The sequence below is a fragment of the Nanorana parkeri genome, unplaced genomic scaffold (assembly GCF_000935625.1).
Source record: "Nanorana parkeri isolate BGI_ZX_2015 unplaced genomic scaffold, ASM93562v1 scaffold96, whole genome shotgun sequence".
NCBI lineage: Eukaryota > Metazoa > Chordata > Amphibia > Anura > Dicroglossidae > Nanorana > Nanorana parkeri.
The window spans coordinates 1787226-1800129 of NW_017306364.1; the positions used below are offsets into that span (position 1 = coordinate 1787226).

General features: G+C 42.6%; 1 protein-coding gene across 1 annotated transcript in view; it reads left to right on the forward strand.

The window, feature by feature from the left end:
* Positions 1–12904, forward strand: part of SLC4A1 (solute carrier family 4 member 1 (Diego blood group)) — a 66423-nt gene that overhangs the window by 46371 nt on the left and 7148 nt on the right. Inside the window, exons 7-17 of the mRNA XM_018552739.1 lie at positions 168–255; positions 1851–1917; positions 2687–2871; positions 3916–4114; positions 4894–5094; positions 6602–6750; positions 7618–7812; positions 9410–9577; positions 10409–10498; positions 10981–11156; positions 12082–12323. Coding sequence (XP_018408241.1) covers positions 168–255; positions 1851–1917; positions 2687–2871; positions 3916–4114; positions 4894–5094; positions 6602–6750; positions 7618–7812; positions 9410–9577; positions 10409–10498; positions 10981–11156; positions 12082–12323 — 1760 coding nt within the window. The remainder of the gene's footprint in view (positions 1–167; positions 256–1850; positions 1918–2686; positions 2872–3915; positions 4115–4893; positions 5095–6601; positions 6751–7617; positions 7813–9409; positions 9578–10408; positions 10499–10980; positions 11157–12081; positions 12324–12904) is intronic.

The following is a 12904-nucleotide window of genomic DNA, read 5'->3' on the forward strand; positions in this document are numbered from 1 at the left end:
TGTAGCAGCAAGGGCAGTTGTCAAATTGATACTGCATTACCACGGTGTATGTGTGAAAGAGCCAACCCTCTGCTTGCATCAGGTCTGAGGGCTTTTGAAGTGTAACGGAATAATAATTGGTATTTACGTAGGAATGTGACTGTAACAACAAGAATTTCTATCAACAGCCATCCAGATGAAGGTGGTTCTAAAGGAGACCCTGAGAGTGAACAGCCGTTGATTCACCAGATCGAGATGAAGACCATAGAAGAAAAGGTAGGAAGGGAAAGACAGTAATACTCAACAGTTTATCAGCTGCACATGGCTCTCAGCAGATGTTGCACATGGTATACCTTTAGCTGGTTCTCGGCTACAAAATGTATTATCCAAAGACCTGCAATTCTCCAACAGTATAAGAGGCTAGAAAGATGAGACCAGAATGAAGTCAAGTTTATAACACTTGTAGGCTTAGTTAATCAAGCCATGCACAAAAAGAAAATGAGGGCCATAGTCAAGGCCAGATTAACACAGGGGCTTCTGGAGCGACAGCTCCAGGCCCACCACTGAAAATAGGCCCGGCTCGCCTTGGTATGCCCAATGGCAATCCCGGCGACTGGACTGAACACAATTAGGCAGAGGCACTGGCGGCTATCTAATCAGGCATATGAGGCAGCTGTTCGCTCAGGAACCCATGAGGAGTAGTGAGCTGCCATCTAATTAGAAAGCCACCTCTGTTGCTTCCCAACCAACAGCACCAGGACCATGATGCTCTTAATCTGGCCCTGTCCATAGTGGTCCTTGGTGTGGTAAGTCAATTAAGGGAAGCTTTAGAGCAAATACATAATGCTAGCTATAGTTTAGTCTAGCCATGTACTTTGCTGAGCGATCGTGCATGCTGTATTGAGCAATATGGCTCAGTATATTTCTTCTCCTGCTGGCACCAGGAGTGTTCGGAAAAGAGCGCCCCTGGTTTCATTTCCATATCTTTTACACCTAAAGCTAAAAAAGAGCCTCGCTGTAAACTTGAATGTTGTACACAAGCTGAAACTGGTGGCGGCTGGGACAGATCATCGTACCAAATGATATATGATGTGAGCTTCCAATGTGTCCCTGATTTAGCAGAACATTCCCAACTGTCAGCCTCCAAGAGTTGAGACTTAATTAACTGATCAGTAGGCAAAGTGGTCTTCTGTTTGGCTGCACAGTATTGATACACCATCCCCAGGGTATGTTTGATTTAGCCACCTGCCCATTACAAAAAGTTGTTATAAAAGCTTGTTGCTTTCATTTTTCTTACCTACGATAGTAGTAGATGTTTGTTGGTTGCAGTGGAGGACATCTTCACACTATGTACATTTTCTCACTATTGCTCTGTGAAAGTTAATATTTAAAGGGTCGGTCAATCCAAAGCCAGTATTTTAGATTTTGGTAGATGCTGGAGAATTAAACCACCTGACAGTTTCTTATATCTCTCAGGAACTCCATTGGTGAGATTTCTTCCCTTGAGTTCCTGGGTCTGAGCACTTGTGGTGGCCATTTCCAGGGGTTTCATTGACCTTTTATGGAGTTTCTATTTATTTTATATAATGGAGCATATAACAGAAGGTGCTGGAAATCAAAAAGGTCAGTAGGAACATCCAAACCTCCCAGGTGGAAAGGAACTTAGTCGGGCATTATTTAGGGAGATCTCTATGTTGGAATATTCTACTCATAAAAGATGCCAGGTGCTGACTCAGTCATCCAACTCTAACAATAAAACAAATATCGCTAGTTTGTGTCCTGTCCTTTAATTTGCACATCTGCACAATAGCTGTATGAATATCTACAGTACACCATTTGATTAAACAAAATCATTTCTTTTAATTCAAAAGCCACATGTGAAAGGGAAGCTGTCTGAAAGAGTACCAGAGAATGCTGAAGCCTCAGTGGTCCTGGTTGGTGAGTATTATCCCATTTTCCCAACTTTTCAGGTCCCTTAAAGTCTAATTTATATTATAAGAAATTTCCCCTAATAGAACACTGAGATAACTCAGAACTAGAGGCAGATATAAGAGTTCCCTTTATCTCCAGTTCATTGAATGAATCCATGGTTCATTTAAACTTCTTAAGGGCCTGTGTCGATTGACTTTTGTTTGCTTTCCCATTCAAGTGCAGGTCAGAAGGAGGTCAACTACAGGTCAAATGCACCTGTCAATGAATTCTAAATGATCTCAGAAACATCCCAAACTAATGTAAAACTGATTCCATCAGCACAGACCCAAAGCCTGTTGACACAGGCCCTACATGTATTCTTAAATAGTACATACATCTGTCTTTATATTAGCTCCCTGTAGCAGCTACTGTATGTAAAGACTATTGTGTAAAGTATTGCATACAGAGTAATTCTGCCAGTCTATACTAAACCTTGATTCAGGATAATCGGCTCACTCATTGTTATCTGTTACAGATACACTAGTTAGGATATACAGTATACTGTACGTTAGGAATTATTATCTCATAACAAAGATTCTTGGATAGGAAGGAGTGTTGTCTGTATCTCTTTGTCTTTTAACTGCTCTTTTTCTACTCTTTTATCACCATCTACTTTCCAGGTAGTCCTCATTCTTCAGGCTTCCCTCTTCTCCTCATCTTTACTCTTTGTCTGGACCCTCCAGACGTATCCCATTTATCATACCATTCTCATCCCCATCATCTACCCATACCACAGGCTGTACTAATTTCCTGGAGAACCCCACAGTGGCTTTTGTACGTCTGAAGGAGGCCGTCCATCTGGACTCCGTCATTGAGGCTCCTCTTCCTATCAGATTCATGTTCATCCTTCTTGGCCCTAAGAACGCCACCACCAGCTACCATGAAGTGGGGAGGGCTGTATCCAGCATGATGGCTGAAAGAGTGAGTAGTGTGCAGATGAAACCTGTATAAGTATATTTTTCTCTATGGTTAACTATTGACTGAATTTACCACTTTTAAGATATTTTTTAATTTCCTTTAATTTAAAGTTTGTGTCTGGGCAGAAAAAAAACAAACATGTTCCGTACATCTCTGCAATAGTGAAGAAAGATACTGCACACCATGGATACCACCAAATTAAATTTATATTCATGTACCTCCATCCCGGTCACATTAGTCCTCCCTGCCATACAACTGCACACATCAAACATGTTTCACCACTCAGGCCTAATTGTAGATGACTAAGCCTGAGAGGTAAAACGCGTTAATCGTAGATGCTTAAGCCTGAGTGGTGAAACACATTAGAGCCGTGTGGTTGTATGGCAGGGAGGATTATGGTATCCGTGGTGTGCGGTACTTTTATTCGTTATTGGTTCTAGTCTGAGTGTGAGCAAGCTCAATGACCTGCACCCTGGAGGCTCCCATAGGGAGAGAGTCCCGTATGGGAATTGGAGTGGTGATGTTTGCCTTGGAACATCTCATACATCCATATTTTCCCATGTTTTATCTCATTAAAATGCTGCAGGTACAGGAAAATACATGTTGATCTGCCAAACAACTACTGAGCACCCAAATTCCTGTAGTAAGTTGACAACAATGCTTTAGCTGCACTGAAACCTCAAGCAGTGTTGTCATTCTGATGCAGTTCTCCCTTGCCGGATTATAGAACACCTTCCCATTTCCTCATCTCAATAACATTAGGGGTGAGGGGTGGTTATGTAGTCCAGCCGGTGAGAACACTGCTTAGCATTTCAGTTCAGTGGTGTCAGCTCACTATGGGAAGTCAGGAGCTCCCTGGTTTTCTAGCAGAATCGACAGGTATTTCTCTGTACTTGCAATTTTACATATACTTTTATCTATTAAACAAAAAATAGTTCTCACATATTACCCCATATGATCCTTCCAGATTTTCATGTTATCCTTTTACCTTCCTTTGAATTTACGACATTACTTTTGTAATTATTATTGACATGTTCTCCTCTGTAGGTGTTCCGCACAGAGATGTACCTTGCTGGTGGCCGCGAGGATCTTCTCCAGTCCTTAGATGGCTTTTTGGATTGTTGCATAGTTCTTCCTCCCACTGACTCCACAAATGAACAGCTACTGAAGGATCTGGTGCCAGTTCAGCAGAACCTACTGAGGAAGAGATACCAGGAGCTGAAAATTGTGCCAGGTGGACACAAAGGTACAAAGAACTCAGAGTAAACCGTATCTGATAATTAGGACATCCATGTCCAGTCCACCTAATTTAGAACAATAGAATTCAATGTACCTTATTAATGCAGCATGGTGCGCATGTTGTAAGAAGCTATGAATTGCAATGTCACAGTTTTTATTGCATGTGCTGAACAATTCCCCACTAAGCTATGTTTTTGTTTTGCTGCCTTGTGTGCAGAGATCAGAATTTTTTTCTTTTCTTTTGCCCCATGAGCACATTTTACCTGGAACGGCAGGTTTTATTTGTATTTTTTGGTATTTATATAGCACCAACAATTTACACAGCGCTTTACACGATGCACATTCACATCTGTCCCTGCACCCAAGGAGCGTACAATCTAAGGTCCCTGTCACATGCATAGATACGAGAGCCAATTTAGACATGAGCCAATTAACCTACCAGCATGTCTATAGAGTGTGGGAGGAAACTGGGGTACCCGGAGGAAACCCACACAAGAACAGGGAGAACATGCAAACTCTTTAGATAGTGACCCGACTGTGATTCAACCCAGAGACCCCCAGTGCTACAAGACAGAAGCGCTAACCACTACACCACTGTGCTGCTCTTTTATAGCACAGATATACACCAAGTATACAGCTATTTATCCATCTTCAAAGAGTTGGTTGGGCCTTGTTAGCCTTCATCAGTGCAAGAAACAGTAGAATTTGTTTCTGAAGGGTAAGACGTGTATCACTGGCACAGTATAAAATGTTGATATTGAGAATTACTGCTTTTGTGTTTCACAGATCAACACAAAGAAGAACCTCAAGAAGACCCCTTGCAGAGAACAAGAAAGCCTTTTGGTGGTCTGGTTCGTGACATCAAAAGACGTTACCCCCAGTACCTCAGCGACATACGTGATGCTCTGAACCCGCAGTGTCTGGCTGCTATTATCTTCATCTACTTTGCTGCCCTGGCCCCTGCCATCACCTTTGGAGGTTTAATGGGTAAATATCTGATATTTGATGGGGGACATGTTGTCAGCATAGTAATACCTAGGGACATTTCTAGATTCCTAAAAGACCCCCTGTGCACTTATACTAAAAGGATATGGAGCTTGTAGTATACCATGGCAAAACAAGGGTAAGGCCGTTTCTTGTCCTCCATAGTATCGCTTCTCTCTCTTTTGTCTTTGCTCTCTTTGGTCTTTTTCCCCTTTTTGCAGTGCTGCCCTCATTTAAATTAAGCCATTTCACTGTTACCACCATCACCACACCATTTTTGGCATATCCCCCCTAAGCCACAGGGAAGTAAACTGATGTATAGAAATACCTTTCACCAATTAAAAAAATTGAATTTTTGCTCTCTGAATATAATTAAAGCTGAACGGTGGCATAAGCAAATCAGCTGTCACGTACCTGGGTGGAGACTGTATGTCGGGAGGAGGCTTCCCTTGCACCTCATGTCCCAAAGACTCTGGAGTTGGGAACAGAGTCTGAGTGGACAGCGAGTGGCACAGGTGCCAGTGGTGAGCACACCGTGTAAGCTGGGGTTCCGGCACCAGATTGGGTCAGGCTGAGCTGTAGTCAAAACCAGGCAGGCAGCGGAGTGCAGAGCAGGATCCAAGATCGTGGTCAAACAAGCCAGGGGTCAATTCCAGTCGGGCAGCAAGGTACAAAGGCAGGAAACAGAGGAAGGTCCAGTAGGCAAGCAAGAGGTCAGGGCAGGCAGCAATCCACAAGGTCAAGGACAATCCGGGTCAAAAGTCAGCAGGGTAATCAGAAGCACAAGGAAGACAGGGGAAGCTGAAGACAATCCAGCAACTTGGATTCAGATAGGCTGGCTTTAAATAGGGTGATCCATCAGGGAACAGCGTCACTTCCTGTGCGCCGTTTGGCGCACTTTTGCACGGCTGTTCCGTGGTGCGCGCAAGTGCCCGTTTATCCGTAGTACGGAAAACTGGGCCCCGCGCATGCGCAGTAGCAGGTGGTTTCTGACATAAGCAAATCTCCTCCAAATACCAGAGTCATGTGTTTTCTTACTTGAATTTTGGTGTCCTTTATGTTATTCTTCCAAATCTGTGCAGTAATCCAGCATGACTGCTCCATCCTGTAGTGACATGTGGCTCGGTAGGGGAAACTAATGAGTGCTGCTGGAGACACGGCAAATGCAAATCTCTCCAAAATTAGGGAAAATCCCACTACTGACGGCTGTCACCAGAACAAGTGACCCCATTGGACCGGGAGATATCTCCTCTGTTCTGGAGGCAACCAAAAAAATGTAGATGACCCATTACTTTCTGTCCTACTGAAAATGGTCATCGGGACAAATAGTGAAATTAGACCTTCTCAGGGGCACAGACAGCAATTAAACCCAGTAGGGTTTCTAACCCTTCTCTACTCTTACTAGGAAAAGATTGGTATGTACTTACTTGGTATGATATTACTTTTCGGGAGCCTTCAGGGACAACTTCAGACACATCATTTAGGCATACCCTTTTCTCCTTCTCCACAGCTCAGAAGACAAATTCATGGATGGGCGTCCCAGAACTGATGGTGTCTACGGCTGCTCAGGGTGTTCTCTTCTGTCTCTTTTGTGCCCAGCCTCTACTTATTCTAGGTTTCTCAGGACCACTTCTGGTGTTTGAGGAAGCCTATTTTAATGTAAGTCATGTCTTCATTCTTGATTATATATGTACAGTATATCTAAATCAATTTAGCACAAAGAGTCATAAGAAATATTTGACCTACCTGTAGGAATTTATAAGTGTAGGAATTTATAAGTAAAAATAAAAGGACAGTGTGAAGCTTTTTTTTATTTGAAGGTATTAGAATGTTTTAAAAAAGTCATAAAAATTATGCAGAAATGTAAAAGAAATTATTAAAATAATAATAATTACATTAATTCAATTTATATTGTGCTTTTAGTTTGCAGGATGTACTAGGACAGGGTTCTTATATACAGTGCAAGGTATAAAATAACTCTGAAGCTATTACCGCATACTTAGTATATTTTGCCTGTGACACTTTTATAATTTTGCTATGCTTTAGGAAACCAATACCCCATGAAATATATCAGTAGCCTCACAACCACCGTTTACCTCCATCATTCCAGGAGGCAGTGCATATTATAAACAAGTGCAGGAAGAAGTACATATTCTATCAAATACAAATTTTGGAAAACGTGCACAGTAGTTGCTTCTTGTGTAAAAAAAAAGCAGGTGAAATGTACAAGTCCAGGGAACTTTAGGCAAACTAGGCTGATAAATGTGGTAGAGTGGGACATCTGATGGCTTTGTATAGCCTATAGATGGAAGTCTCAAGCTTTTACCTCTTTTTACCTCGTGTTGTTATCATGTCTTATATACATTTGTAGTTCAAATGATTACATTTTAATCCTAATTAATCTTAATTTTAATGCCAAAGTTCACAAAGTTCAACACATTTGCAAATTTGAAGGGCAAAGGCCAAAAAAAGGTAACAGTAAAAAATTTTCATTGGTCACTAATCCTTACTTTTTGTACCCCCCAGTTCTGCGACAGCCAAGGCATTGAGTACATCACAGGTCGCGTGTGGATTGGATTGTGGCTGATCCTGATTGTCCTCGTTGTCGTGGCCTGCGAGGGCAGCTTCTTGGTTCGCTTCATCTCCCGATTCACACAGGAGATCTTTTCCTTCCTCATCTCACTCATTTTCATCTATGAGACATTTTTCAATGTAGCCAAGGTAAGAAGAAGGGGCTGAGTGGCAGCAAAATGATAGAGCACCTAGTTCTATTAGTTGAACTAAACCATGCTATATTACAGTGGTTCTCAACCTGTGTAACCTCAAGACCCACATTTGTTCTTGGTCATTAAGTTGCGATCCAAGTTGCACTACAATGGAATGCACAGCATTAGGGTGCCATGTGTTCCGATGCGGGTGTACAAACTGTGGGTGGGAGGTGAGTTTGGGGTACATACATACACAACCACAGACACAATCTCACACACTCACAGACATTCTCACACACACACACATACACACTCCAAACATTTTTTTTTTAAGGTCCACCTAGTCTCCCTATCTTACGACAACTGGTGTGAATCCTCAGCCTGGGGTCCAGTGTGGACTGCTGTGCTGTGACGGAGTTCCATCCATATGTGCATTGCTTGTACAACTCCCTTACGTGCCCTGTAGAGGTGCCGAGAGCCAGAATGTGGCGTTACTCCAGTCCAGGCACCTCTACATGACACGTGAGGGAGCTGTAAGCAATGCACGTATGGTGGAGCTCCCTCATGGTTATACTCCCATCCTATCTAACGTTAAGCTGACATTCAGCACCGAGCGCAAGAACTGACAGTGTTGCGCTAGGGGGAGGCAGAGGAGCATCTCACCTAGATATGTGGAAGGTACGTGGCGACCCACTGAACAAGCGGTCACGCCAGTGACCAGTTGAGAACCAAGGCTATAGTAGATACTCCACTCCATTACCTAACATAGGCTAGCACCTACACCGAACACATGATTTTGTGACTAGATCACCCACCCATGTTATGGGCCTACAAAAAACAGTACTAACCCAAAGACATAACTATTTTCTTATGTTGTAGCAGAGCTGTCCCTGCCTTAAAGTGAGAAATCTCAGGTCAAGATGTACACACCTAGGAGGCAAAGAGAGAATCTTCTCAGTTCTCCCACTTGATAGACAGAACAGCTAATGAAAATCATCAATGCATTTGAGTAGGAGACCCTTAAATGTGCTGCTGCCTCCATCAGTGCTAAAAGTAAAGCGATGCAAATCACATTCTCTACCTTCTGTAATTGTATGTGCAGATTGTGGTATGGAAGGCATCAATTCAGGAGGCAGGTCTTGCAACAAGAAGGAAAATAGATGTGTGTTGAGGCAATTTTATGTGGATATTGGGGTAGGAAAGGCATAAACTCGTGATTTCATTAAGTTCTTGAAATCAGGAGAAAATTGTGGAGTTTAAGCTAAGATGGACCTGTGTTAACTGGTCCTTTATGTGCCCTACCGTGTATCATCAACTTACAAATAAGGGTTTCAGCACTTACCAAAACCACTGCCTTCCACTGCAATTAACCTATCACTAAAAACCAATTGCTGGAGTTCGGGCTGGGTCCAACACTGGGGCATATGGTGCTGCTACTTCTTCCTGGGCATGCAGTACCAGTTTTCATGGAAATCCAAGTAAACAGCATAACAGGTTTACAGGTCCAATACCATGTGTATAATAAATTTGCAAACATTTGTTATTAACTACTGGAACTATAATAACATAATGAATAAATTGGTGATTTTTATTTTTTTATTTTTACACAGATCTTCATAGCACATCCTCTCCAGGAGTCTTATAACGTAACCCACGTGTTTTTACCAACCTATCCCCAACCAAACACAGCTCTGCTCTCTCTCCTTCTCATGGTTGGAGCCTTCTTTATCGCATACTTCTTCCGTCAGTTCAAGAACAGTAGCTTCTTCCCTGGCAAGGTAAGGTTGTTCTTTCAATATTTTATCACCAAAACACCCAATGAAGGCCACCCAAAACTGGTATCCCATTGTTGTGTTTATCGTGGGCCTAATTAATTCAATAATCTGTCCATGTGAGGGACTATTATCGTTCAAGGTTAAATTGAAACAAACACCTTGGCTAGTACTTTTTCCTGCTGATCCTCAGCTCTTAAGATTTACAAGGGCTGGTTTCTAAAACCTGAGGGCCACATTCTGATCAACTTCAAGTCGACCTCTGCGACCCTGGTAGTTCCACCACTGGATCCGAGCCACCCCCCTCCTGCCCATAGCATGCACCAACAGCACGAAAACCCAGACCCCTCCCCCCTCAGACATACGCCACCAGGAACCCCCGCCACCCCTCCCTCCCAGCCTCAGGCAGCAAAAAGACTAGGGACACCCCTGGCGGCACCATAGCAACTGCAATTCAAATAGAGACTAAGATGGTACCTTCCTTGGCTGAATTGGAAAGTATGTTGTAGTTCCGCTTTAAGCAAATGACAAATTAAAACCCAACTCCAGCTAAAACTTTTTAAGCAGTTATAGCAACAGTCAAAGGACTAAAATCTGACTGTTGTAAGCACCCCTGGCAGTGTTTGACTTCACATAAATTTGAATGGAATTGTGATTATAGCTCAAGAGTATCTGTAAAAAATAAGTCAAAGCAACTGGACTTGCAGTATTTTCTTTTCTTGGAGGCGTTTCACTGGTCATAGATATATCATGATGAATGAGAACCTTTACAGACATATATCTCAAGAGGTTTGCAATTGTATCTATCACAAATCAACCCAAATGTTTCTCTTTCAGCTGCGTCGTATCATGGGAGACTTTGGTGTCCCTATCGCCATTCTCATCATGGTGTCAATTGATTTTCTTATTAAGGATACATACACAAAGGTGGGCATGTTTTCAGTTTCATATAATATAATGCTATTTGCTCTAACTGTAAGATCGTAGGAAGATGTATGTAAAGTGATCTGTATGCACATACACTAAAGAAAAAATATGTTATGGCTTTGTGCGTTACATATTTAAATGATCATAGCAGTGCTTACCTTCAAATATTTTTTTTATATGTCTTCCAGATTCATAAAAGATTATTATGATATGTCTTCCAGATTCATAAAAGATTTGTTCTGAACAGATTTGTGTTATTGTATTAAGCAGAAAGATTTTAAATGAACCACTAGAGGGAGTTCACAATCTGCAATTAATTACTACAGGATATATATTTGGAATATTTTTGTATGTAAGCAATTTCAGTAGAGTAGAAGAGCATGTACAATGCTGCAAGCTATTTGGGAAATTTGACCTCATGCTTTTTCTGACATGCATGTTCTGATACAAACACTTATAGTTCATATTCCATGTGTTTTCAGAAACTGAGCCTTCCCAAGGGTCTTAGTGTCTCCCGACCCCAAGAACGTGGCTGGTTTATCTCACCACTGGGACTAAACAGCACTGCAGATCCTTTCCCTATCTGGATGATGTTTGCCTCTATAGTTCCTGCCTTGCTGGTCTTCATCCTCATCTTCATGGAATCCCAGATTACCACGTAAGGAACTAGCAGAGCTTGCAGCCAAGTTCTAAATATGGAAATGGTCATTTGGCTTTGCTGCATGTACCAGACAGTCAGATAAGGTACCTTTAGGTGTTAGATGGTCACTGTAAGATTATGGCAGCTTGGGAAGGATTGGCCAAAGATACCGTCTATGGTCACCCTCCAGATGCTCATAGACAGCAACTAATGGGGACTGCTCCAGTTTGTGCATCCAGGTAGTGGCTAAAAATGAAAAAAACAATAGAATTAGCATATACAGTATATGCGCCATCATGCTGGAATATAAACGCATGTGATTACAATTGCAGGTTGCTTTTGTTCAAGTACAAACTTCTGCATGGCATGATTGTCCTAGGGCTTGCCATGCTTCTGGTGAACCATTGAGCCATTTTAAACTTTTAAAACTAAAACACTTGCCTGAAAGCAGGCACCACAGGTCTGGACAATGTCTTCAGTGTGTACCTCTGACTCTAGTTCTACTTTGTTACTAGGGCCTTGCATTGCCTAATGTTGGGGAAAGCCCCAACTCCACAGGTAGGATCCACCCAACCTTCATTATCTCCTCTTCATGGCCACTGAGGAACTCTTATTGTACAAGAGGGCGGCAAGTAGATGGGACATAGCTTAGGAAGCAGGATCTAGTTGCATACTTGAGAACATTAATTATGACAAAAGTGAAACCAAGATCAGAGGGGTGCACCAAAGAGGCTTTTCCATCCAACGATGGTAATAGCAGGTACACAGTATTGTCTGGTCCAGGATATGTTTAAAATGGCAGACAGGTCCTCTTTAAATTGGTCACATCATTGGCAAATTTTTATCAGCATAGGCCAGCCTTGCAACAACAATACAGATATACAATATAACAGTTTTTTCCAACCTTTAAAGCAGATGCCTGCTTTTTCTCTTGGTCTTGTAGGCTCATCGTCAGTAAACCAGAGAGGAAAGCAGTGAAGGGCTCTGGATTCCATTTGGATCTCTTGCTAATTGTGGGAATGGCTGGTGTGTGTGCCCTCTTCGGATTACCCTGGCTCAGTGCCACAACAGTGCGTACAGTCAGCCATGCCAATGCTCTCACCGTCATGTCTAAAGGAGAGAAGCCTCAGATAGAGCGTGTTATCGAGCAACGAATTACTGGAATGCTGGTGGCCCTTCTTGTGGGTAAGTATATTTAATGTGTGTCAAACATGAATAACACATACCGTTCACCTTCTCCCCAGATAGCAAGCAGTTGAGCTGCTAGTTTGAAAATGACTTACTAGACTTGCCAACCTTTCCAATTTTGTTGCACAATTACAGCAAGTCTGCATTGCAAGTCTCCAGATCAAAGTGCTTTGCAAAAGTGCTGTACACTTGCAGAGCTCTTGCTAAGACCTGCAGGACTCTTGCTGTAGACTTGCCAAGCAAATTTGCTACAAATTCAAAAAGTGTCAACTAGAACTTGTGCTGCAAGTGTTCTGCAAGTCTACAACTTGCCAGGAACGTGTGCAGCAATTTAACAAGAATTACAATTTAACCCTGCCACAAGTTTGTGGCAAGTTATCCTTGCTATCTGTGTCTAGACCCTTGGTTCTCAACCGCTGGGTAGTGACCCAAAAGTGGGTCGCGACCCCATGTTCAGTGGGTCGCCACGTGCCTTCCACTTTTCTAGGCTGCTCAGCCTCACCCTAGCACTGTCAATTCTTGTGCCGAGCAGCCATTCAAAATGGCTGTGTCAGCTGCAGGTGGGGGGGGGGGGGGGG